Raw genomic sequence first — 27,659 nt, 5'->3', positions numbered from 1 at the left:
CTGGACATGAACAGGAATGTCAGCTACTCATGTGTCCTTTCTCCATTTCATTCTCTCTGTCACTCTATCCTTTACCCCCCTTTCGCCTTATCCCTTTGTGCCAAGTCTCTCTTCCCTCCCTCTCTCTGTCCCTTCCTACCTCCACTGCCTGTCTCTCTGTCTCTCTCTTTAGAATATGCCAGGACATAAAAATGAGCTCAAACAGCACAGACCCTGGTCTCTTCCTGACTGCCAACACCTCACCCCCAGCAGCCGGAGCATACCCACAATCCAATGCTCTCCACCAAGGAGGAACTGGAGGAGACCCGTGGATGGTTTTCCATGTGAATACCCTGGATGATAATTCCTCTGCTGCCAGCAAACTCTTAAACCTCACCTCAGAATCCCAAGATGGGAATGGAACTGCGGCCATTGATCCCTTGGGTGGCCACCCTGTGTGGCAGGTTGTTCTTATTGTTTCGCTGACAGGCATGCTGTCCCTGGTTACTATCATTGGCAACATCCTGGTAGTGGTATCCTTCAAGGTTAATCGCCAGCTAAAGACGGTCAATAACTACTTCCTGCTGAGTTTGGCTGTGGCTGACCTGATCATAGGGGTTATTTCCATGAACCTCTACACACCTTATCTTGTGATGGGCTACTGGGCCATGGGCAACTGGGCTTGCGACCTGTGGCTGGCTATAGATTATGTGGCTAGCAATGCATCAGTTATGAACCTACTTGTCATCAGCTTTGACCGCTACTTTTCAATCACCAGGCCTTTGACCTACCGGGCCAAACGAACCACAAAGCGAGCTGGGATCATGATCGGCCTAGCCTGGTTTGTTTCACTTGTTCTATGGGCCCCAGCCATCCTGCTATGGCAGTATTTTGAGGGTAAAAGGACAGTACCCTCAGACCAATGCTATGTTCAGTTCCTTACACAGCCCACTATAACCTTCTGTACAGCCGTGGCGGCTTTCTACCTGCCTGTGACAATAATGATCGTTCTCTACTGGCGCATTTACAAGGAGACCCAAAACCGTTCGAAAGAGTTAGCTGGGTTGCAGGGTTCAGGGGGTCGTGGTGGCATTGGAGGAAGAAGTGGCAACGGTGGGGGAGAGAAAGCCCGTTTTGTCCATCAGACAGGGAGTTCCAGAAGTTGCAGCAGCTACGAGCTAACCAGGTTGTCCCAGAGAAAGAGCACATGTCGGGAGCTGATTGGCCGTTTCCACTGTTGGCCTGGAGTTCGTTCTTGGAGACCTGGTAGTTCCCGACAGGGGGAGGGTGATCCAGACCAGAGCAGCAGCGACAGCTGGAACAACAATGATGCTGCAGCCTCGTTAGACCACTCTGGGTCTTCAGAGGATGAGGACTGTGGGGGCAGAGAGATGATTTCCCAGAGTCATGCTATTTTCTCCATTGTTCTCAGCCTGCCAGGTATAAAGGCTGCTGTCAACTCCCAACTCACCTCATGTGAGGATCTGGATGCAGCCTCAGAGGAGGATCCCCTCAGGGGAGCAGAGTATAACCATGACAGCCTCTCAACAGTCACCACCAACACCACTGCCGTCACTACTCCTGATGGAGCAAACAGTTCAGAAAATAGCTACCACCAACACTTCTGCTCACGCAAGATTCAATCAATGCCTACCATCCAAGTGACCACAAACCAAGGTTCTCCGGATGATCCCCCAAATACTACCACTGCCACCGACAATACTACCACCAGCACCTCTACCAAATCCCCCTCCGTCCCAATGTCTTTCAAAGAGGCAGCTCTGGCGAAGCGTTTTGCCGCTCGAGCTCGGACTCAGATTACCAAGAGGAAGCGCATGTCCTTAGTGAAGGAGAAGAAGGCAGCTCAAACTCTCAGTGCCATCCTCTTGGCTTTCATCATCACGTGGACACCTTACAACATCATGGTGTTGATCAATGCCTTCTGTAAAGTTTGCATCCCGAAGACCCTGTGGGCAGTAGGGTACTGGCTGTGTTACGTCAACAGCACAGTCAACCCCATGTGCTATGCCCTCTGCAACAAGACTTTCCGTACAACCTTTAAGATGATACTACTGTGCCGCTGGGACCAGAAAAAAAGGAGGAAGCAGCAGTTTCAACAGAGGCAGTCAGTGGTCTTCCACAGGAGGATTCCCAGGGAGTCCACGTAAAGAACAAGACATTTGGATGGTTTTTAGCAGGGAATTGAAAGATTTAACATAGGACAAGGATAAGGATGAAGCATCCATTTAGTTGTTTCTGTGGAGTTTCTTTGCTTAGAGATCCTTAATGTGTTTTTCTGCTGGTATGTCAAGCACAGCACTCCTACGTGGTGATCTTGCTGGTTTGTGTTTGTGTCCATTTAGCAAAGCTGTGCATAAAGGGTTCTATAAGATATGGTCCAGAGGTAAAAGCTGTCTGTCAGTCCTTGAAGAACTGTCATTTCATGCTAGCACAGCTAAGACAAAATGAACTGAATGGAAAATAATAGAAAAGGGCTTTAAAAGGAATTGCAGGAGAATTATTGAAGTGCAATTGACACAATGGGAAGACATTTCTTATCATTTCTCTCTGTAGGTAGCTAGATCTGTAATGTGCAGAGTGGTTTTGCATTTCAAACAAAACTATATATCTGTAAAACATCACTGAAAGCCAAGACAAAAAGTATTTTGTGTTCACAGGCTTCTACATTGTACTGATTTGACCTGCCAGTCTCCTGACTGGCATGTGTTTTTATCAGAACTTATGTACATTGCCTTTCTACATGGATATAACTTTCCTGTGTATGATGGGATTTAAAAAGATCTTAAATTGTGTCCTTACCTTCAGTCAACAGAGATCTGTTATTTTTGTGATATTCATCTTTGGTTTTCAAGATATTCCGGAGATTTTGAGCCAGTCTGAAAATGATTCTTCTAATGAACTGAGTCGTGAATATTTTGTGTGGCACCACAGTCAGTGAACTGCTGTTGTGTACATTGTGATTGTTGTGGTTTTTATGGTGGAGACAATAAGTACATTGGTTGTGTTTTATGTACTTGGAGTTCTCTGTCAAGAGTAATGATTATACAGTAATGATATTCTGTTTGTGTACACTTGGATATTTCTGACTTGATACACAATGACTGATTGCACACACAAAGATGTCCATTTATAAAGATGTGTGTTTTGATTTTACACTATCTTTTACATTTCTACAAAATTATACATTTAAGGAACACTTTGTAAAAGGCCACTCATCTTTGATATAGTAGAGCTGTGGCGACCTCTAGTGGCCTGAGAAAGACATATTTTCCAGGCGGTGACACTGTCTGTGCAACTTCTACAGTCCAGTATGAAAATCACATTCTGCCATATGAAGACAAAAAATGCCCATAATCATTGAAGGTAAAATATTTGAAGTTTCTGTTACAACCAATTTTTTTTGTTTAATTTCATATTATTTATGGTTAAAGTTTTTCTTCTTTAAAATTGCTAATAAGACATACAGCAATTGATTTGTAAGTAGAATCGATAGCTGTCTTGGTTCTCCATAAGTCAGGTTTTTACATACCAACAAAAGTGAGCATTATGATGCCAATCAAGGCATTTATTTGAATTTCTGTTTGTTATGCACACTATGTTATTCTTAAGTAAATTGTTTTTACATTGTTGCTGCACCCAAATCCTGAATATTGTGCAAAAGTTATTATGACAGTGGTATACTGAAGAATGAGTATATTATTAGGATCATATTAAATACAGTAGTCATACATAACGGTATGATTTATGTGCTGTATGCAAAAGAGATGTTCAAAAATATCCTATGCTTGTCATCAATGGATATTATGTCTGCTTTCAACACAATGTGATCCGCTGTCATCACACACTCTTCTTCAAAGTATGAGACTTTTGTACTTAAACATTGGGAATGTAAACTACCACAATGGTAAACACAAACATTTTGTTACATTTCAAGTATGCCAATCATACTCATATTTTAAGTCAATAAACTTTTTGACAGAAATGATCTGTTTTTTGTGTCGCAAGTCATGATTGTGCTATTTTTAATTATGTTTTAATTTATTTTTACCTTTATTTACCCAGGGTGGTTAGGTATTTTCTTCAGGAATGCTTTGCCTCACAGTGACACTATAGAACACATGCACATATAAGACCTGCTTTATACTGCAGCCCAGAGGATCCTACTAGGGCAGGTTGGTGCATGGTTCAAGAGCACTTGAGCAGTGCATGATGGTCTCCATGTTATATTATATTTTGCAACCTTTTTTATCTTATCTTATGTTATCATTTTCCAACTAGATTTTCTCATCAGGATGCTGGGTCATTATACAGATGTGGAATTCATTCCTCATTGGTCTACCTGCTCCTTCATAGTTATGTGTGTAACAACTCCCTTTTTTAAATGTTGCCATAATCCTCCAATGTGCAAAATTGATGTTCTCTTTGTAACTAAACTATCTTACATCCTCTCTTATCAGAAACCTGTACTTTAAATAAGCAAAAGATCACTGACATGTCTGGTAACAACTTATGTTAGGAGGACACAGCTGAAACTTGTTTATTGATTGGAGGGATGGGCTTAAAAGTGGCCCCAGGGTGCACCAATCCAGAAGTAAGAAATACAGATTGGCTTGGAGTTATGAGTGGAAGTGGAGGCTTTAGTTAAATCTTCTGTTAAATATGATTCCTCTATCACTGTCTGACACTACAGCATTAGTCTGAGTGTCTAATTTCAACCAGCAACTGAATAAACACAACAACAGTCTTTGACTTTTGCGCAGTTTGTTGTCTGTTGTTATGTTCCCATGATGAGGCCTTATGAAATTAGTGAGGGGAGTCTCAGACAGTGCTAATGGGAGATGGCCAAGGAGACCGAGCATGTGATGAGGAAAATACCAACTTCATGTGACCCATGGCTAAGGAGCGGCTCATAGAGGAAGACAAGCACCCATTTGTGTTGTTTTCTTCAGTCAGTGCTGAACCACTGAGGAGACTCCACCAGTCAGGCAAGTACACTGTCATTTTTTCCACCATTTCATATAGTGTATTGTTACATTTGACTACAATGTGCAAAGTGATAGTGATGGATAATGTGTGTTGGTTTTACCAAGAAGAGCCCAACATGTTGTGAAGTGCTTCCGAAGGTTAAAAATGTTATAATTTATGAGTGTTTGGTCAAACAAAAACTTTGATTAATGTGTGAGATGGCAATTTCTGTTGAATATTTTCTTTCATTTAATTAGGATCCTCATTCCAAGAATGTTATTTGTTTATTTGGGTGTAATTGGTTTCATCCACTTAATTTGCACTTTACCACTTACTTTTGACTCTTTAAGTGACAAGAGCAATCTTCTTAATTTGCGTTAAATACTCCAACCGCACCCATAGGCATTAATCAGTCCTTGATCCAGGAGCGCACACACACACACAAACACTATTAAATATTCACTGTTGGCTCTACAAGATGCTTGTAAATGAAATATTTTGCAATGATAATACTGTACTGTGTCTTTAACTGTAGACAACTGACAAATTTGATTTTAATTAATGGTGACTATATAATTATATTAGGGCTGACACTAAGGATTATTTTTTATTATGGATTAGTCTGACGATTATGGATTAAACCAAAAATAAGTGAATCATGAAATTTAAGTGTAAGAAAGTAGTGAAAATGTCCATTACTAGTTCCCATCAGCTGTCCATAACCCAAAGATATTCAGTTAACTATTGTATATTAAAAACAAGTAAATATTCACATTTTTGTTTAAAAAATGACACAATTAATTAATTATCAAAAATGTATCAATTTATTTTTTATATATATGCCTTCTCTATAGTGAATACTGATAATTTCACTTGGTTTCTCTTGCTGTCACCAACAGTGTCACGTGAATCTAAATCTACAAGTAATGGACACAGAAATTCTAACATAGTGCAAAAACATACAGTGGAAATTGTAGTCAGTCAGAAACAATCTCTTGAATTTTGAAAGTTCAATCAAAACGAGAAAACAGTTTATGATCACTACATACAAAAATGTACGCACTGCATGGCAACAGGAGAACAACAAGACTTTTTATATGAGCTTGAGCTTATGCTCAACTTTTTCCTCGTGACTACTGAGAACAGAGCTTAGAGGCTAAAATATAAAATGAATCAATCTGATTTTATCCTTTGTTCTTTTCCCTTTACTTCAGCCTGTCTAGATCGACTCCCCTCTGGCTGACGCCACAGTGGTCAGGATGCAGACTATTAAGACAGTGGAGACCCAAGTGCCCTTTCTGAAAGAGAGCTTCTTCACTACCACTTTTAAAGGGAGGAGGAAGAGCAGTGTAACCAACATCCTCCGTAAACAACAGCACTCACTCCTCAATCAGCAACACCAGCAACAACAGTGCATTTTAGAGCATCAGCAGCAACAGTATCTTGGGCAATATCCCCCCCTCGCAGTTGAAAATGGACAAGGGCAGTGGAATCCGGAGCATCAGCGCCTTGCTCGCTCAAACAGCAGCCCGTTATGCAAGATAGCCGAGCGTGCAGGAGCAGATGGGAATAGAAAGGAGGGGCAAAAACAGAGTAAGGATCAGAGAGTGAGAGAGAGTGTGCTGGGGAGGGGGGGAGAGCGAGCAGTGAGTGGTAGTGAGCCCGCGGCTGTCAGTGCCAGTCTCCTCCTCCTTTCATCATCAGCATCAGCGGCGCTGGGGGAGGCAGCATCATTCTCACAGCTGCCTTTAACTGTGGTGGACAGACAGCAGGGATTAAGCAGCTCTGAAAGAGGTCTGACCAACAGAGGACCAGCATCAGTAGCAGCTCAGGAGGAAGTACAGCATGCCCAGCCTCGACCCCAGCAACATGGCCTGTTAGCCAAGGGTGTCCGCCTGTTCAGGAACATGGGGAACCAGGAGACAAAACAGAAGAAAGGAGGAGGAAGTGGTGGAGCAGCAGGGGATGTCGCCTGTGACGGTGATGCTGATGAGAGGGAAGTGGACAAAAAATCTAAAAAGTCCCATAGTAAGATAAGTAAGGGAGTAGGAGAACAAAGTGGTAAGAAGAAATCAAAGTCTGAATCGAAAGGTTCTGTGTTTTCCGGCATGAAGATCAGGAAGAGTTTGTCAAAGGCGAAAGGGTTATCAAAAGAGGACATGCTGGAAGATGGTAGGTCAGCATACCTGAGCAAAGCAGAGCTCAAGCCCGGTGCAGAGGCAAGTCTGTCAGCTGACGAGATGGGCATGCTGTCCGATGTCGAGGGGGATCTAAGCCATTTGCCTGCGGGCAGTCATCAATCTATAGTGGATGAGATTGGCCGAAAGACGAGCTCTGGGTCTGATGCTGATCTCTACAGTTTTCACTCAGCAGCAGCTGAAAATGAAGACCTGCTCTCTGACATCCAGCAGGCCATAAGAGACCAATGTGTGGCAAGCGACAGGATCCTGGAAATGCCTGGCAACTTATTTGAAGGGCCAATCTCTGAGAAGAACAAAGCCTCTGAGAAGGTAATATCTAACCAGCTATCTAATCTGGATGAGGAGGTTTTTTCTCACCCTGTTGGTAGTGAATGTGTACCTCAACAAGTAAGAGAGAAACTGGAGGATGAAATACCCATATCAAGAAATTCTTCTGGTCCAGGGTCCCTGAGTGAGAGTGGCCCTACATCTTCAGCCGCAGACACAGAGAGAAGCAGTGGCAGCCTTTTCCCAAAGACCAACAGCACATATAGCTTCCCCGACACTACAGCCACAACCACGTCGTATGAGAGTGCTGAGGAGCCCCAGGATGACCTGGAGAGCCCAGGTCTGCACCCACAGCAGTGTCCAGATATGCAGCCTGCACTGAGCAAAAACACATGTGTGCCCTGTGTCCGACTGGATCCCGTGGTGGCAGGGGCAGGGCCAATGGGGTCTCACAAGAGTGTGAGCAGCATGGACCTGTCTATGGAGACGGAGGAGGAAACGGGTAGGCCGGACTTCCTGTCTCTGAAAAGGAGGAAGAGTAGTATGTCTATTGGCCATCTAATAATAGACAGCCCTCCTGGTTCTGAGCATAGAAGGAAATCCAGCACCTCCCCATCCACTGTCAAACTCTACCCGCCAGTCCACCCCTCCTATGTTAAGACCACCACCAGGCAGCTCACCTCTCCAATTAGCTCGCCCATTACTAGCCCCAATGTGCCCAGGAAAACAGATGCCACCATTGCTTCAGTGGAGTCCAGCAGGGCCCCAGGCTTTAAGAGGCACAAGCAGAGGTCCTGCTCCATCGCTGGGCCCCTCAGTGTGTCTGCAGAATGGCTCACAGGGCTGGATGAGCTAAGAGGGGGGCGGGGAGACGGGGCCAAATTCCTAGAGGAGGAGAGACCAGAGAAGAGTTTCACAGGTGGGACTTACTGGACATTGGGTTCCAGGAGAGCGCATAATGCACGGCAGAATTCCACTACCACAGCGCCCTACCTGGATGCCTTCTCTGGTGAGTCACATAACACAGGTAACACAGGAAGAGTTGTCACACATAAAGCTCAATCAGACAGATATGAAGTGCTGTTATGCTGTGGACTTTCTCTCTGATTAATGCCTGATTACAGAAAATAATCCCTTAGTCCATTAACAACATAACTCCATGTCCTTGCCATCCTTGCTCTCATTCTGGATGGCACTATGATATCAGTAGTAGTGGTTAAATATTGATGTCAACTTTATGAACTGCACATGTGGCTAATTTGGTTAATAAAGCCCAAAGTGATTAGAAGTGGCTTCCTACAGATATGAGAGAGGAGAGGAGGTATTTTTTGTGAACCAGGAGGGAGTAACATGTTGAATCCTGAACCAAATGGGTGATACAGGAGTGTGGGAAAATATGAATGGATAAGAACCAGGAGTTCTGTCTCAGAGGAAGCAATGAATTAATGCAGAGAAGAAAGAATTAAGAATGAAATAGTTTTCCTGGCACAGGTAGAAGACATGTGGCAGGTTAACAACACAGCCCTACAGTATGGAACCAAACCTGCATTTAAAGGCTGTTAGTTAAAGCTCATATTATACTGAGGTGTTTGCATGAATTGACATCAGACGTAATGAGTAAATCTGGTGACCAAAACCAGTAATATTTACCTCCTACGCTATACTTTTCCATTTCCTCAGCCTCTCTGCGAAAATCAGCTCTAAGACAATTTTTCGACAAATCAACACAAAAAAGTAACAAATAACTGTCATTTTTAAAAACATTGAGTGCTCACTGAAACAGCTGGGCATTTAAGCATTAAGCAAATGTTACTCAGACAGGAATACATTTTGTCTACAGTATTTTCAGCCACAGTATGTGTGTATATGGGACAATAAGTAAACAATGGTTCCCACATTGGTAGTTCAGAAAGAACACATCCTCTGGTCTCATAGAAGTATCACTTCAACATATGAGAGGAAAACAAAGAATCCTTCTATTAAAACATTAAAATATTTTAGTGTGTCCATCATTTATTGCTGATGCTGGTGGGATTCCTCAATGGACCGGATGTGACTCTGATTTGTTTGGCTCTAAACCCCGTCCTTATTTGAGATTAGGTTATTATGCAATAGTATTGTGAAATGACTATGGTAATTGCCTAATGATTTAAATTGTAATGACACAAATTATCACATTATACAAATGATCGCAGCAGGAATACTGACGTTGTGATTTGAGAGTAGAATAGCTCATGAAAACCCTGATGAAACAGTGGGGGGCTCTTTATAGAGAAGTGCCTTGTGAACAAAGCCTCCTTCTAATAAAACAATGCCACTCAGTCCTCCTTTCTGTTGTGGTGCCTTTCAAGAGCTCAGCTGCTCTCCACTGTCTGCTCCTGTGCTCATAAATCAGTGGACTGAATGACAACACTGCCACCCACCCAAGGCGATGCCACCGTTTCAATCCAGTGACACAGGCACATAAAAAGAAACACATGCATGCATACGCACAGGCACGCGCGCACACACAGTGCACACTTGTAGATGCTAAACCCAAGTGACAGTTTATCCGCATGACAAAAATAAGTCATGATATGAGATCCATTCGTATTTCGTCAGGAGATTTTAGCCAAACAACTGAAGTACATTGAACCTCAAAACCCTATTAGCGTCAACATTTTGGCTGTCTGGCATTTCATAATTGTGGGACAGACAGTCTGCTGTCCTGGTTTTCTTCACAACGAAAGACTCCCAAATTCAGCCCTGCATGTGATACTGATCAGTTCAGCAATTTTTCCAAGAGTCAGAGAGGAAAAGAGAGAAAAAAAATTGCTGATTTCTGTCAAACAACCTACTTTTGAACTGATAACGTAAAGACATTCTTAATTAGATGCTTTAACCTGAACTGATCTGACTCTGGATTCAAAGTTGATTTGAAGTGTGAAACTTAGTTAAGTTGCTTTGTGTCTTGAAGACTTTGAATACTTTTGGATTATATCCCAGAATTTATGAAACACAATCAGTTTTTCAAAATTAGCCTTCATTAGTGTTTGTCAAACACAGCCCCAAAGTTCTCAAATCAGTGTCCACAGGACCATGAGTCATAGGACCTGGTTAATTCATTTGGTGCTGTTCCCTGAATCACATGGTTGTAAAACATAAATAGATCAAGCTAGTCTAACAACATTAACTGACTGGCATGCGCATTGTGTCATGGTGTCATGGTTGTACTTTAAGTAAAAGAGCTGCATTTTTGTTTTTCTAAACTCTGCTGTGTTCTTCTGTGTTGATCTCACATAGTCAATATTTTTCCAAACCCTAATTATCACTTATCTGATCTTGCCATCATCAAGAAACAGGATTCTTCCTTATCTGGGATGCAGACATGCTCAGAGATTTTGAAGCTTCTCACAGCTCACTTTTCTTTCTTTCTCTGGTCCAATGACAAAGAAAAAGTCTCATAGTCTATATTCAAATGTAGAAATAATATACTATACAACCACAAAATCTTGAATATCATTTAGTATTTGTTCATTCTTTGCACTGCACAATTGACACCATCTCTCTCATCACCTACATGTAAATAGTGTGAGTTTGCACATGTAGGTGTTTAATTATCACATCTGAAACCGAGACATCCCTTTTTAGCTCTTTGGTCAAAATAACTCAAGGTGTCTTCTTCAACACTTTGGATCACCTAAGTATGATCTCATACAACATAGAGTTATATAGAGTCCAGAAACAGCATTCATTTATCGGAAAAACCTTCTCCAGCATAACTTTTCTTCTAAATTCAGGTCGTGCTCTGTTGGACTGGCTGTGCATGCATCAGGGACATGCATCCACAGAAGAGGAGGCGAAGGAATTGTGTCACCGAATGTTGGTCCAAGGTCTGTTGCACCCCTTGAGCAATGGCACCGCAGAGCTCCATGGTGACAGCACTGTCTCAGCAGTCTTTAATGTAAGACCTTTGTCTTCACTGTCATCACGCTTGTTTTGCAAAAATGATTGCATGAGCTGCTTTGCATCAGCTCATCCCAGAACTGAACTGACTTCACCAAAGTTTATATTCACCATTTTTATGCAACTATGGGGGATCTATTTAAAATAATATATAAAGGTCAACATTTCACACTTTAAAAGGAAATTACTCAGTGCATTTTATTGACGTGATTTGTCTGGAGGACAAACTAATATGCATTTCTCACATTACCTTGTCATACCAATTCATTGCCTGAGGATAGTATAATAATGGATTGGTATGCAAAAGAGAGCATATGCTTATCAGATGAAACACTCAAAGAAGCACATGTGCTTTATATAGAGTCATGCAAAGCTTATCCAGTCTGCGTTTCTATATTTATTGCTGTGTTTCTGTGATTCATCCCAGAGACATTTCATTATCTGAAGAGCAGTGGTGCATGTAGACTGGGTGACCATGTGAAAGTTGATTTCATGAATCTTTAATTCTCCATTCCAGTAATGCTTTGGTCAGACCTAATCTCATGTGCATCGCATCCCCCCTGCACAGTTCACCACAGCCACTGTCAGAGCCATTTCTCTAGTTCCCTTTGTAGCTGAATCCATTCTATTAAACTTCATGTTGGTATTCTGGAGGTTTGAGATAAGGACACATAACTTTGAAAACACATGTTATACATATTATATTGTCCTATTTATCATATCTACTTTACCTTTATGTGTGTTTGTGTTTGCATGTTTAATCCTGTTTTACATTAACTGTGTTGATGGGTGCATGTGTACACTTGTTCAGCGTGTATGTGCCTTTACTTTATGTCTCGGAGAAATGAAGACTCAGTGAAAGTTATCTTATTTCATTGAGACACTGAGAGAAGTTCAATTATCTCTTTTTTTTATCATTATTATTTTTATCCACACTAGCAGTGTGGCTCTACAGATGGCAACGGCAGTCAGTCCACCACAGACTGAAACATCCCAACAACTATTGGATGGTTTGCCGTGAAATATAATACACACATTGTGGAGGAATCCTACTGACTTTAGGGACCTCATGACTTTTCCTATAGCTCAAGGTTGAGTTTTTTTTTAATTTTATTGCAATATTGCAGTAAACAATAGATGGATTAACATGGAATTTTACAAGGACATTCATGTTTCTCAATTGTAATCACTTTGGGGATCCTGTAGACCTTTCATCAAGCACCATCATCAGGTCAAAATTTAAATTTGTCCAATACTTTGGTTTATGACCTGCATTGACCTCAGCTGTACTTTGTGTTTTGTTAGCAAATGTTAGCGTGCAAACATACTAAACTAAAATGGTGATCATAGTGAACATTCTCGACCAAACATTAACAGGTTAGCATTTACATTGTGACCATGTTAGCATGCTGTCATTTGTATTTAGTTCAAAGCACCGTTATGTCAAAGTGCATGCTCACAGAGCTGCTAGCATGGCTGTAGACTGCTGGTCTTTGTGTTCTGAATTCCAAAGAATATGAACAAATTAGTGTTGGTCTCTTGTTGAAAAATGCATCCCCCCCTGCAGATGTACACGTGTGAACATGCACTATACTTGGTCATATGCATATAAAAAGACAGAACATACACGCTCTAAAGCTGTTTTGTTCACATGAATGGAAATCTCTCAAATACAATCACATCTTATTCTGCCTGCATAATGTACATGTACATTCACAATAGGCCACAAATGCAGAGCACTTTCTTTTTATGCACAACCCTGCCACATGTGCACTCACATACACAAAAGGACAGCCTGAGACACCCATACATGTTCAGGCATTTCCTCGCATGGCTGGATTAATTGTAGTCCCACTGACAGTCACACAAACAAATGCACACACATACACACATCTGTGCTTGCGTAGACCATCTGCTGACCATGTTACATAACAGCTCCACGGGCCTAAGGCTCAGGCTGCTCTTCCCCAGCAAAAAGCTCACCATGTCAGGATTGGACTCCTGCCCCCACTCCTGCTTTTTTTTTTTTTTCCCCCCACTCTCCTCCTACTTCAGTCGGGCTTGGCCTGGGGTCCTGCATTATTCAACTTGACCAGGAACAACCTTTCCTGTTGCCATTGAGAGTGCAGATCTCATTGTTATTGCTTTCTGTCTTACAGCTAATCTCCCTTTTTAAAATAAATCATCAGTCTGTCTCTGAAGCCTTTCTCTTAAACCACTTTAACATCACAGACTTGGATATTCTTTTTCCTTTTACAGCTGAATTCCATCTTGAAATGAATCACTAACTGTATCACCTCTGTCCTCTCTTTCTCCCTATCATTTTATTTCCATTCTTATGTCTCATCTCCTATTTGTCCTCCACTTTACCACCTAAATATGGCATTGTATCCGATTTCTTTATTGCATTTTGCTGTAGTGAACAAATGTATGACAGTTTTTGTTTCTTGTTCCGTGTACAACCTGAAATGAAATACGCCCATCAGTTTTGCTCAGTCCAAAAATTGGGTTTGGGGAGGATGAGTATCTAAGAACTCTGCACAAATCAAGTGTCATCCCTTTTACACTTGGCAGGAGATTGCTAAGTAGGTAAATACTAATGACGCTTCACAGGCTAAGATCAATCTGGCATGCTTTGTAAAAAAGAGGAGGCATTTATGTTCACACACGAAGTCTTTACAGAACTTCAGCAGTTTTCTGTGATATTACTGTTTAATGATTTGATTTCCACTGTGGAAAGTTTTAGCATGTACTTTGTCACTGCATCGCATTAGGTGGTACGTGCCAAATTACTTGCACTGCATAACTTAATCACTGTACCCTTGCTAAAGGGACAGCAAGCACTGTTGTGACCCATATACACCTTTATACTGTTCAGAGCATACTCATAACTTTCTTTAAAATAGGTACTGTGAAATATTATGGATACAAATGCTCTAATTCTCAGATTATAATTAGCTGCTTGTTTGAGGTGATTAAGAAGGTACTGTTTGACTAGTGTGACTTACTGTACAATAAAGGGATTAAGCAGTTTTCACCTTGACCAGGCACCATATTCTAGTCTAGCTTAGTCTCTTATACCTTTTTTGACACTCAACAGGAACATTAAGAAACCTGCCACCAAAGAAGCTCCGTGGTTGCATATAAAAGCATCTTGAGGGCAGTATTGCATACAAATGCCCAAGTACTTATGAAGCGGACCATTTGAAAAAAGAAAGAGGGGGAAAAGTGGCAGAAGAAATGTAGAAATGTTATTTCAATGTGTTCCTGGGACCTGTTTTTATCAGCTTTCAATAAATAAGGTCCAACAGTGCACCAACATAATTTAGTTATGTCAAATGGAGACATGTTCCATGTACAGAGGAGTTTTTGTTAAAAAAAAAAACAAATACAGGCAGGACAGTTGAAAGCCAGAAATCCATTTCAACCTACAAAGTAATGGTCATTAATTAATTGTATTTTAACTTGCGTAAACAACACAATGCTTTGAATAGACTAGAGGTTGTGAATAAGCTTTCAGAGTCTCATTTTTTTGGACAAGTACTACAATGGCTATGCTAAGAGAAAATAATTTATAGTAAGTAGTGTAGTTGTAGTATAAAGTGCTTATTCTCAAGTGTTTCCACACATAAAGCTTGCAGAAAGAGCAAGCACTTGACTCGTATCCCTGGTGGATGTTATTAACCTTTTTAATTGTAGTTTTAAGCATACACATCTAAACTTGAGCTGATTTACAGTATACGCTCTTGCTTGTTTTCTAAACTGTGTGCAGGAGGAGCAGCTGTACACCTGGGCGCCTTTAGGCCTGCCAGTGTCTTCTCACCTGTGGGAACTCCACAGGGGGCGAACCACCAGCAGTGAGCAGAGCTTGAGATCCCCTCAGCATCAATCATCAGCCAAGACACCAGGAGTTCTACACTCTCAGGTTGACTTTGGTTTATGGCCTTTTGTTTTACTACTAACATTAGAGAGCATCTTCCTTCTGGTAAACATACACATAGATTACATAGATACAGTATAATAGGTAATGGATAGTACATACAGCAAATACTATTTTCTGTATTTTAATTTTTAACAAATTTAACAAGTACACAACGTGCAAAAGTGAACAGATTTCTTACAAAGTGGAACATCATTCAAAACAGTTATCTGTACAAAGCCTAACTGTGTTGAAATGATACATTCAGTACCATTACATAAATACATCGATATGCAAGACCCACTTGCTAACTGATATATTCATTGCATGCAGTACTAGATTGCAGATTTTTTTTTTTTGCGTCACAAAGCTGACACTTTACAAATATACTAAGAAAATACTGTATCGCTTTGAACATACAGTTAAGTAAAGGGTTCTACATCAAGTACAGAATACCCAGTGGGTGATTTAGTTGGAGACTTGAATGACTTCCTACAGTAGATGCTCTTCCTCTTACTCCTCCATAAATGAGTATTTTGTTTATTCACAAAGTTTGTGCCAAATATACAGAAATTTGGGAAGTGATTTGAAAACGATGTAAAAAAAAAACAGGATTTTGAGGTGAAGTTTGAGTGAGGAGCAGAAAAGGGGATTAAACCTCAGTCTCATCACTCAGAAGTTGCCCTGGACGAGCTGCACAAACGAAATGCCTCAACTGTGAATTGTTCTTTGTCCACCAGAGGTCAGGCCTGTCTTGAACGACTGGTTGTTATTATCACAGTGAACCTCCCTGTTTCCTAGAGGAGTTAATAAATTAGGAAGGCCATGCTGACTGAACATTATCCGTAAGACTCAACAATGTGACCACAACTGGGGAATGTGTACTAGCAGACACAGACCCTCCCCATGTGAGGCCCAACGAGACTTGCTGTCTCTGGGGTCAAATCTCACGGTATCCCCTCATCCCTGCTCTAACCAGTCTGGAGCCAGAGGTCTGATGAAGTCTACACATAATGGACTTTCTTGACCCTTCTTTAGCTCATAGCTCTGTCACTAAGCTCACTGAGTTGTGGGTGTTTCACTGTTAATAAAGAATAATTTACTGAATGATGTTACGTCCAAGATTTAACCGCAAATTGCTGTCTGCTTTTCAATATTTTGACCACAAGATAGACTGATTTTATAGATGTGAGACTACCAAACTACTGTCATTCATTGATTAAGAATATATATAGAATATAAATGTGTTTGTGTGTAGAGGGGAAGGGGAATGGGGGGGGGGGGCTTTTGAGCTTGATGGCCTCATTCAGTGCCTCTAGGAGGAAGGCATTTCAGTCACAGGCATGTAGCTTGGTCTTGTCACAAGATGCTGCTACTCCTCCAGGTCAGTATCATGTTCACAGGTGGCAGCTTCCTTGAACGTGTTCCATTTAACTATTGGTCATCAAGCAGCATTAGCATAACAATGATAGTGGTCTGAGTAGCTAGGGTGGGGTTGGGGTGCAGCCTTGTATGTGTCTCGGATGTTTGTACCAGCCAGGTCGAGGGTCTTCATGCCTCTGGTTGCAAAGTTGACATGCTAATAATATTTTGGAAGCACAGTTTTGAAATTTGTGTGGTTGAAATCTCTGGCAACGTTGAAGATGCCATTTGAAGCTCTAACGGCAAGAAGGTTTTAAGCAGTGAAAGCATAAACTCATGGGTTTTATTTGTGAATCCTAATGTCTTCCTCAGTTAACATCTTTTTTCTTTCTGATTCACTGACAGACAGAATCCAGCAGGTTGAAGTCAGGTCAGTCATCACTGGAGGATGAAAGCTGCCTCATCCCTCAGCTGGAGAGAACCATCGATGATCTGCGGATTAAGATTGGCGTGTTGCAGGGCCAGCAGGCTTCCATGGCAAAGGGCAGCTTGGATAATAGAGGATCTCTGGGTGCTGCCTACAACAAGGCCTCACAGATGAGAGAGGGAAGATTGGAAAAGATGAGCCAGGAGGTGTCTGTCCAGACCTCACCAGTGGAAGAGGGGTTTAAGTTTGACGTGCCTTTCAATGGAGGATCAGGCAACATATTGTCCTCTGTGACATCCTCCTCCCCCAAATCCACGGAGAGCTTTGTCTGCACGTGCCAGCAGAGGCAACAGAGCAGTGGCCATCCAGCTCCTCCACTCCCACCTCCCCCTCCCCCACCAATCTTGGGAGCTATGCCACCACCATGTTTACCAGGTGGTACTGCTCCACCACCACCACCACCTCCCCCGCCCTTATCTGGGCTTGGACCTTGTCCACCACCACCACCTCCTCCTCCTCCACCACCACCAGGTTTTGGACCTCCACCCCCACCACCTCCTCCACCTGGTTTCGGACCTCCGCCCCCACCTCCTCCACCGCCGGGTATGGGCCCGCCTCCACCACCCCCTCCACCTGGAATGGGTCCCCCTCCTCCACCCCCACCCCCAGGCTTTGGGCCTCCACCACCACCAGGCCCCATGCCCTCCATGATGGTCCAGGAAGCTGCCGCTGCCAAGGCTGTGATAGAGCCCCCCAAGCCAATGAAGCCACTCTACTGGACACGCATACAGCTGCATGCTAAAAAGTAAGGCTATGCTGTGCAAAGTGAAGATAGCTATGGATCATTTGCAGAAAGGTATTTTCTGAACAGTAGAGATTTGAGAGGAAGCTTGTCCACTTAAGATAGAGATCAACCGCATGCTGTGACGGCAATAGAGATGCTAACCTTGTGGAAAATGAAAGTGATGCAGTCCAGGCATTGTGGTCAGCAGTGAATTGACTTTAACCAGGTTTTCTTTCCTTAATATGGCTTGGAAAATTGTAATTGAATACATGTCTAGAAAAAGACTACTTGAATTACTTGTAAATGAGGAGCTTGATACTAAATTCTAAACGTAAATTGTTGGTTGACAGGTTTGACAAGTGTGTAACTTTTGGGTTTTTGTGGATTGCAAAATGAGTTCTCATAACAATCTAGAAAAGTCAAAAATGCCTTGTGGTGAAAGAACAGCCTGAACTACACTGTCGAAGTGGATTCACTGTATTTTTTTAAACACTACATGACAGATTAAAGCTTGCCTATTAGCATTGTAAATAATCCCTCTTTCCTCCTACCTTTTAGAACCACTGGCTTACTGGTGTGGGAGAAAATCGATGAACCAACTGTTGACTTTGAAGAATTTGTGGAACTGTTCTCCAAAGGTGCTGTTAAGGAGAAGAAAAAGCCAATTTCAGACACCATCAGCAAATCCAAGGCCAAGCAGGTACACTATGTTTTATGGTTGGCTGTTTGTGTGTGTGAGTTACATTTGTCTCTATATACAGTACACATGTAATAATTTACATCTGTGTTGATTTCTGTGATTTGATTTGTGTTTGCATATCCTCCTGGGTCACCGACTATGACTCTCTTAAGGGCTTTTCCCATCTTCACTCTCACTTCTGATGCTCTCTTCCTTTCCATTTCTCTTCTCTACGAGCTGCTTTGAGTGACAGGAGGAACTGCTACAGCCAGACAGTTATTATGTGGTGTGAGCTCTGGCTCCCACCCGACTCCCCTGTGACCAGTCAGTGGCACCGAGCCAAAGTCTTGCGTGTTGTGAGGAAACCTCACAACGGTGATGACTGTTGAGAGAGCAAGGAAGACAGACGGGAGAGAAGGAAAAAAGGGAAGGAGGGAGAGGGCTGGGAGCTGTATTTCGTGATGTGGTTCCTCCCATTGTGCTTTCTGTATGACTTAGTTTAATGGTCAGACTGTTTGCCTCCCCAATGCCCTTTATGTCACTCCATCAATCTGCAAGTCAAACATTTGACCTACAATTTAAAACTTCTCTGGTCTTCTCTGTATCTAAATCACAAATAACGTTGCACCAGGGAACAACATTTCCCTGATGCACCCCTCTAATTGAGACCCAGTAGAGTCACCAGACAGTTTTTGCTGAAATGAATTGTTGGTCCTGGTATGGAAATTGGTGGGAAATCTTGATAATTTATGGGAAATGATGAATTGAAGCTTGAATCTCTTCCAAACCTTCTTCAAAAAGGGTTTCAGTTGAGCGAAAGTTTGATTTCCAAACGATAGTTTAACTCTTCTAATGATAATGATGAGAATAAGAATAATAATGACAGTAATGATAGTAAGAATAAGAATAATGTGGGTCTACGTTAGATCTCTTTCTTTCAATTGTTTGATATTTGTTACTTTAAGGGCGCTTTTTTAGAAGTGGGCACAAACAATCTTTAACAATTTGATTGTAGACGTAACCCGTAAATATCTGTCAAATACATGTAGTGGAGTGAAAAGTACAATATTTTCCTTCAAACTGCAGTTCAGTAAAAGAATAAGTAATAGGAGATGAAAATACTAATTTACAACTACCTTTAAAATTGTATTTCAGCACAATTCTTAAGTAAAGATATTCATCAAAACTTGTATATCTGATACCTGATGGTCCCCAGCTTCTATGTGTTTACTGTTTTTCATATTCATAGGTACACTTGAGCGTGACGCTTTTTACAATGTTCAGTGTTTTGGAGAATTATGTGATCTTTGAGCTGTGAAGAGTCCCGAGAGTCCTGTATGATGAAAATATTGTGTGCATTTGTGCATAAGCCACAAGCACCAGCTGCTTCTATGTTTTTATGAGACACATACGGGGAAATAACTTACTACAAACGGCAGTTCAGTTACAGCCCTTATGTATAGGATAAGAGTGGAAAAAAACCTCCCCTTGCAGCTTTGATCCAATAGAGTACAGAAGTCAACAGAAACGGTAGATAAGCTAAGTTAGTTTGCCCTTCAGAAGAAAATCACACTTTCATACAGGAATTCCTTTTCAAACAAACTTAAAAATAGCTGTCATCAAGCATGTTGACACTCCAGGAGCTGTGAGATGATGTTTCTCTGACACCTGAGACACACCGGAGGGAATTCACTTGAACACAGAGCACCACTATACCTGCAAGTTGCAAGATAGGAGATTGATACAAGCAGGAAGACGGGGAACAACCAGAACGAGTGTCCTCGTCTCTATTAAAACGGACTTACTTTGATGTGATCTGATAGATAGATAGAGCTGTGAATAAATGGGCTACCGCATCACGAAGCAGCTCATGCTGTGGTTGTACTGCCAAACTGTGAGAGACAAGAGACAAATTGAGGTGGGTGTGGATTTAATCCCCTTGGTCATCACCGCATGATTCTGCTGTAGATGTTCTCCAACACAGCAATGGCGCTGAAGACACTTGAGTCAATGACGGAACAATAAAAACATAGGTGGAACTGCAACTGATCTCAATTTGCAGCCAGCCTTTGACATTTCCAACTCGTGAGGACCGGCCCCTTGTCTCAAGATGATCAATCTTATCTTCTACTACTTGCAGCTATTCCCATCCCCCCGTGTGATGCGAGTTCAATTGTTTTACTGATGAGAGGGGACAAGCATCCTCTCCAGAGCTACCACTAGAGAGCAGCTTTGACGTCAGTACTTGGGCGGTTTAAAGGCCTCTTCTGACATCAGTATCGGATGTGTAGAAATACTAGCACTTGACCCTGTGTCAAGTGTTGACCCTGCTGTCTATGTGCAAAGAAGTTTAAAAGTGGAGTTGTCTTACAGTATATGCTGCTGTCCTTCTCGTATGGAGGCGTTGTGTGGTTGCAGAATGTGCTGCTAGATTACGTGATGTGCATCTGTTTGAGGTTTTAGGATTTGGGGCTTTTCTTTCATAGCACTCGGGGGTCAGTCCAGAAGTATTTTGACAATATGCTTGATTTTTGAGATGCAAAGTGTGTTTTCACTTCTGATCAAATGAGTGCTAATATGCTCTTAAGTCTCCTCCAGGCTTAATGTTTTCCATCCCACATGAATCTTATAAGCAGACTAAGGAAGGGTATGATTGCCTGGAGGGCTGCAACCAACGATTATTTTTATTTTATTGATTAATCTGCTGTTTTGTCTGAGCAGCAGTCCAAATATATTTCATTTGTTATCACGAAAGATGGAAAAAAGGCTACAAATCCTCACAGTAAAGAAGCTGAAACTGGGATGTTTGGCATTTGTGCTTGGAAGAAGTACTTAAACAGTTATGATCAAAGCAGTTGCGGATTAATTTTCTGTCAATCAGCTAATCCAGAGTCTAATACTGTGGGCCCCACATTAACAGGCAAAATCAAGATAACTGCATACCATCACCCCACACTCCTACTTATTTTTTGTCACTTCTATTATTATTATTGTTATTTGTCTTGCTTCTATTTGGGGTATGATCATCATTATGTTTTGGAACTATAATTCTTATGATGCTTTGGGGGGCATAAACAGGAAGTGTAATGTTGCCATGGAGTCGGTAAACTTGCTCTTTGGTTACAACTTTTTTTAAGCCTATATTGATATTATGTTAAAATGCCACTATTAAATGCTATTAGGGTCAGTTTTTCAGGTGACAAAATAGGCTTACAGTATATTTAGAATACATTTGGAGTTGTGTTGCACCCAGATATTTTGAAAGAGGTTAATTAAATGCTAAATTATTGGTACATGATGTATGCCTATTTAATATTGGGTTTTATATCACTGTTGTGCATCAAAGCACAATTTTATCACTAAAGACAAGCTATAGCTCAGAACTATTTAGAGATTAGATTACAATCAAGAATTACTCTCTGTACAGTTTCATTTTCAGGTCTCTTTCAACTTCTTCTGAGAGTACAAGTCGTACCTCAAGGCTTCTCACATGTGATTCAGGGGTGTACTGCACTAATAAAAGTCCATATTTGCCAACTTTGAAATGATAAATGGATCAAAAGATCAATATATAATTAACGTAACTTAAAGGATTTCTTTAAACCCAAAACTTGGGCACATGGATCTCATAAAATAGTTGAAAGACACTATTTGATGAAATTTTCAAGGTTGTTTTGTTGTTCTGAAAATGCTCGTCACGAAAATAATTTCAATAACTATAGTGGTTCATGGATCCAGCTGTGTTTCATTAGGAAATAATACTTCTTACACGCAGCAAAGGAATATTTTTTTTAGATTTATGTAAAAAGTGGGGAAACTGATCCTCTGCACTATCGGGCAGCTTGGCCGGGGAGTAATCTAGTGAACTCTGTTATGTAAGTTAAACCTGTTTGTACATTTGAGAGTCAGGTCAGCTGATAAAACATGACTAATGACTTATTTTTTTTTGGTGCCATTAAACATCTACACTGCACTAGCTGTCACAGGCTCATTGTGGAAGCGATTCGGCATCGTATCTCAAACAGCCTGTCCCCTGAAGCTGTGGTTGAGCCGGGAAAACTGAGACAGTTGGGGCCTGGTGATATAACTTCCTGCGTGTTTGAGAGCTCTGTGGTCTGTGTGATCTGGTTTAGATGGAAGCGTTCTGTCTGGATCACAGTAGGCTACGGGTTTCCTGTCCTGTCCCTTTGCCACTTTGCTACCCGACGCACACTTTTGCTTACTCAGGCGAGCTGTGGTTCATAATGGCCCCCTTGGACGCAGTTTTTCATGCATAATAACAACACTGGCTTGATATTGAACTCCTAGCTGTATGACAAGTGGAAGCTTTTATTATTCGGCAAACATTTCTTAATGTTTTCTGCGGTTTTGATCTTAGGGTCCCATAATTTTCACTACAAGTTATTGTAGTCATATCCATGATTCATGCCATTCCATAAAATGTAATGTAGACAAAACCATAGAGATTTTCTGTGTGTTTTAACTGGATGCATGACTAGAATTCATGTGATCACTCTTCACTTAGCATACATTACTGTCGTTGGCTGCAAGTTTATTTGCACGACTGAAAGATGATGGATGTTGAGTAATAGTCTTGCATTTTCGTCCCAAAGAAGTAAAAAGACAAAGGGGAGAGGCATTCCTTTCTTTTGTTTCCAATCAATGCATGAATGTTTAACGCAGTATTCTGAGAATTAACATATCGGTTCTCTTTGGCCTTGTATAACTGTGCTGCTCACACCTCTTTGTCTCATCAACTCTCAGGTGGTGAAGCTCTTGTCCAACAAGCGTTCGCAGGCCGTGGGTATTCTGATGTCCAGTATTCATCTTGATATGAAGGACATTCACAATGGTAAGTGGTCTTACATATGAACTTATCTTCCTATATCTCTTTAAGATGATATCATCTCACAGTTTATGGTAAAATAATGCATGCAAAAATAATAAAAGAAAATAATTTTGCATTTCTCAAAACATACACAGTGCATTCTGACAGTGAGTTTTCCTACACTTTATACAACCAAAACACCTGATTTACTTCTTTTTTAGTGACTTCCTTAAAGAGTATTATATAAAATCCATTTCATGTTGTCCATGTTGTTGTCTTGTCCTCTAGCGCCACCCTGAGGTTGACATTTGTGGTTTTGAGTGAAACAACTGTAGGATGAATAGTCCTGAAACTTGATACAAACATTTGTGTCATTCTCAGGATAAACTGTTTTAACTTTGGTGATCCCTTTAGCTTTAAATCTAGTGTCATCATCGATCAGAATTTTGATTTATCCACTTTAAGTAATGCAAAACTGGCATTCCCATCAGCCTCACCTGTGATTAGTGCCAGTTTGCAAATGTAAACATGCCAAACTGAGATAGTGAACATGGTAAACTTTCTACCTACAGCATGTTAGCAGTATCTTTAAACAGGGAGAGCGTCATTCCAAACACACACAGACATCCAAACACACACAAATACAACAAAACCTCAACACTAAACTCAGCTACCAGTTTAGCAGTTTATATTATAAAAGCCATCTTCAGAGCACGAGAAGGGTGGTATCCTCCTCCCTTTACAGAGAATAATCAGCGATCCTCAGGTGTGTAGTGGAGGGACTAACTTACTCATTTGGCACTTCTCATTTAAAAATACATAAACATACTCATGTCAAACCCTCATGACCATAACATCCTTTATAGCAGTTTCTCTATACAAAATGGAAATGTTGTCCATAGTGTTGAGAATTGTTTTCGGAGTTCTGCTATCCCAGGTCATAAAACACATCTCATTTACTGAGAAGTGAGTAAGATTGAGTATTGGCTGAGATCACTGCCAAAACTCCAACCTCCCTCCCTAATAGTTAGCTTTATCTCAAGTCACAATGTTGTAAAGCATCTGACATGTTTTTCCTTCGTTACTCTTCTCCCGTCTGTTTTCCTTTGCTCTCATTTTGCATAATCTCTCCCCATCTAATATCCACATCATGTTTCTCTGTGGCTCTCTGTCTTTCTCTGATGAGTTGTCACCATCCTGTCTAAACGGCTTTGTTAAAGTGAAGTCATTCAGGAGATGTTGATGGGAACAGACTGTTTTCCTGTTTTAGTTACTCTCTGATTGCTCCCCAGTCTTTGCTCATCCATGTGTCTAAACACTTTTCCTCATCTCCCCATCCCATTCAGTCCTCCTACAGTTGAGCCTTTATTACAGCTTCAAATCTTTACCTCAGCGCGGCAGGATAGGTCACATTAAAATAAATGTGTACCACAGAAACCATAGCTGGCACATATTGTACACATGTAGCAATAAACAGTTACTCTGTGGGGCTGTTTCCGCTGTTGTATCTTCAAAGCATCTTGTGGACCAAACTTTCACTCTTCTATGTTTCTGGCCTTAATGTCTCTTGTGCATCCATCTGAGGTCGGAGTGGAAGGGCAAGCGAAGGCCACTCTCATCAGCACTGTCATTCATCTCCTCTGTTAGGACAGCTTTTGCCATAGTACATAATCACGGCTGATTGGAAACTTCAGTATGTCATGGAGAGTAAGATCAGAGAGAGGATATCTCAGTGGTTTGGTGAAGTACTTCTCCATATTATGTGCTTGTTATTTCCTAAAACACTGAGATACATAATGCTTTTGCTCAGACAAAATATCCCAAGAAAGTGCTTATTTACTTTTGTCATGCATTTTAATTGAAGGAATATTAGGTGTGAATAATTATAGCCTCAAAATACATATTTCACATAAAGAACATAACCTTGTATATTAGTAGTGCATTGTTTTCCCATCCCTGAAATGATCTCATGGTCCCTTGTGCTGTTAGAGGTTTAAGATGATTAAAGAATCAGACAGTTTGTTTTCAGAGGATAAAGATTAATTTGTCAAAACTTTGTAATTGTCTCTGTTGGTGTTGTGAATCATTGTTTTATTTCTTTGATTCTATGATAAAGACAATGACTAGCAAAGCCCTCATCACTAGGATAACACTGACTTGAAGAAAAACAACTTCTGAATCATTGTTTAAGATTGTTTCTGTTTTTATGACGGCCCAATTGCTCAGTGAGAAGTCAACACATTTTTCTTTTCCTCACAGCTGTTGTTGTTTGTTGTCAGACTTGGCCGACACTCTGCATGTTTCATAGGACACTTCCGTGCGGTGTCTGCTTCCTGTGAGGCTTTGGAGCGCCAGTCACAGTATTAGATGGTGGTTGCCGGCGCCATGCTGGGGTTGAATGTGGTAGTCGGGGTAGACCCAGGCAGATGGGTCTGGCTTTTGGTCATAAGAGGTCTGTGTCAGAGCAATGATACGGTTTTCTCCCATGTTTTTAAAAAGCCGTCTCCAATCAAACCAGCCAGCCAGACTCTGGTTCAGATAATAATCAGAACCAAATGGTTACAAGAGAAGAGTGCGAGAAATGGAAAAAGGGAGAGTCAGAAGGGAGTTTTTTCTGTGGTGGCTTTGGAAGAGGAGAGAGTGTGAAGAGGTTAGAGAGTGACAGCAGTGGATTTGCCCATGTGCAAAAAGAGTAAAGCGATTAAAAAGGCTACGTGATTACGTAAAGAGAGATGAAGCAATATCCAAGCTAAAAACACAAGACAGAACTGACTGGATCAGTACAGCAGTCACTGGAGACTTTTTTCCAACATGTCTGTCCTCCTCAAATTTAATTTTTCTCATGATCTCCTTGATTCTTCAGTGAAGTTTGTGTTGAGGAAAAACTTATAAGAGGTCCAGTCACAAGCACAAGATGTGATGCAAAGCGAACAATGTGCATCGAGTCCGTTACTCCGAGTTCCTTTATCCCTTCTGACGCTAGCTTGCCTCTACCTCAACGGCAAATCAGCAGATCAAAACAATGTGAGTAATTTGGTCACCCACAGAACGGCGAAATACATATATAGGTGTCGAGTGCTTCACTGGGTGATTGTGCATACAGCAACACCTCAGCCTCAACACCGCAGACCCCCGGGCTCTGTTTGTCTTTAAACATTTACTTTCAAAGGATTAATGCTCACGGGCGCCAGGTCCTCGCGCCGAGACAAAAAGGCGACACCAGGAATCCAAACACAGGAGTTCAAACACAGATCTTTGTACCTTTGACAGATTTCTAAGACCTCCGTATTTATGTTTTAGTTTGTGGCCCCTTCTATGCTATCGTGATGAGAGCTGATATATATGTAACTCACAGCATATGGCACATAAGACGTTATGTGCTGAAAGAAAAATGTTGCCCTTGTTTTGTGCCACCTTCAGCTTCAGCAAAAAAGCTCTGATTCGTAAAGGTGTTCTGCCAAAGTCCATGATCGTTTCTTCAGCCAAAGAAAAATGTTCAAATCTAGAGGTTGTGAATGTGGATGCCTGTTTGTTATGATTTGACTTCTGACATGTTAACAGTGTTTTTTTTTTAAGGTAGCAGAAAAATGTCATGACATGCTTTGGTATTAACAGTCACATTAATCATGTCATCCTCTCCTTCCCACTGCAGCCGTCCTTAATATGGACAACACCGTGGTTGATCTGGAGACTCTGCAAGCCCTTTACGAAAATGTGAGTATAACAACATGCCTTAGCACTACTTGGAATCAGAGATATCTTTATGGTCACAACAGTAATACATTTTTTTTTTTACTTAGAGGATTATCAAGGATCAGGTAGACAGTGGTTTCAGTAAAGTCAATAGACCAGTGAAAAGTATCCCAAACTGAAATACATTTCTGCACTTTCCTGCCAATGCAGAATCATATAAATACACAATGTTGAGCAACAAACCCAGTATAATTATACAAAGTAACACCACTGACAGCTCCGGCTGATCTTGACTGCAGCATTCAGTCTGGGAAAGCCTTACAGTCTTTTTTTTTTTTTTTCTTCCTTTTCCTCTGTGGTTTGCAGGAAAAGTATTATTTTGGAACTGCTTGCTTGTGACAAATAGAATGATTTATGGTTACTCATTTCATGCCATATATGAATAACAGGCAATCATTTTATTATAGAATGAAACCTAAGAAGACTCAACAAGCTGTGATATCAACAAAATGGCAAAAAGTCATTCATCAGCTGTTAGTCTTGTTTTATTTGGCACTTCCCTGAGTGTAAACCACAAAACACCCATTGC

At 41.2% G+C, this 27,659-nt stretch overlaps 2 protein-coding genes across 2 annotated transcripts in view; both read left to right on the top strand.

The window, feature by feature from the left end:
- The window catches only part of chrm3a (cholinergic receptor, muscarinic 3a), a 73,864-nt gene extending 69,954 nt beyond the window's left edge, over positions 1 to 3,910 (top strand). The window contains exon 3 of the mRNA XM_070840686.1: positions 173 to 3,910. Within this exon, the coding sequence (XP_070696787.1) occupies positions 192 to 2,147 (1,956 nt within the window). The 5' untranslated portion in view covers positions 173 to 191 and the 3' untranslated portion in view covers positions 2,148 to 3,910. The remainder of the gene's footprint in view (positions 1 to 172) is intronic.
- Positions 3,911 to 6,181: 2,271 nt separating this feature from the next.
- The window catches only part of fmn2a (formin 2a), a 36,703-nt gene continuing 15,225 nt past the window's right edge, over positions 6,182 to 27,659 (top strand). The window contains exons 1-7 of the mRNA XM_070840759.1: positions 6,182 to 8,442; positions 11,213 to 11,376; positions 15,151 to 15,303; positions 17,065 to 17,891; positions 18,429 to 18,570; positions 23,314 to 23,401; positions 27,030 to 27,091. Of these exons, the coding sequence (XP_070696860.1) occupies positions 6,225 to 8,442; positions 11,213 to 11,376; positions 15,151 to 15,303; positions 17,065 to 17,891; positions 18,429 to 18,570; positions 23,314 to 23,401; positions 27,030 to 27,091 (3,654 nt within the window). The 5' untranslated portion in view covers positions 6,182 to 6,224. The remainder of the gene's footprint in view (positions 8,443 to 11,212; positions 11,377 to 15,150; positions 15,304 to 17,064; positions 17,892 to 18,428; positions 18,571 to 23,313; positions 23,402 to 27,029; positions 27,092 to 27,659) is intronic.

This window comes from Pempheris klunzingeri, chromosome 12 (assembly GCF_042242105.1).
Source record: "Pempheris klunzingeri isolate RE-2024b chromosome 12, fPemKlu1.hap1, whole genome shotgun sequence".
NCBI classification, from domain to species: Eukaryota; Metazoa; Chordata; class Actinopteri; order Acropomatiformes; family Pempheridae; genus Pempheris; species Pempheris klunzingeri.
This window is presented reverse-complemented; position numbering and strand designations above follow the sequence as displayed.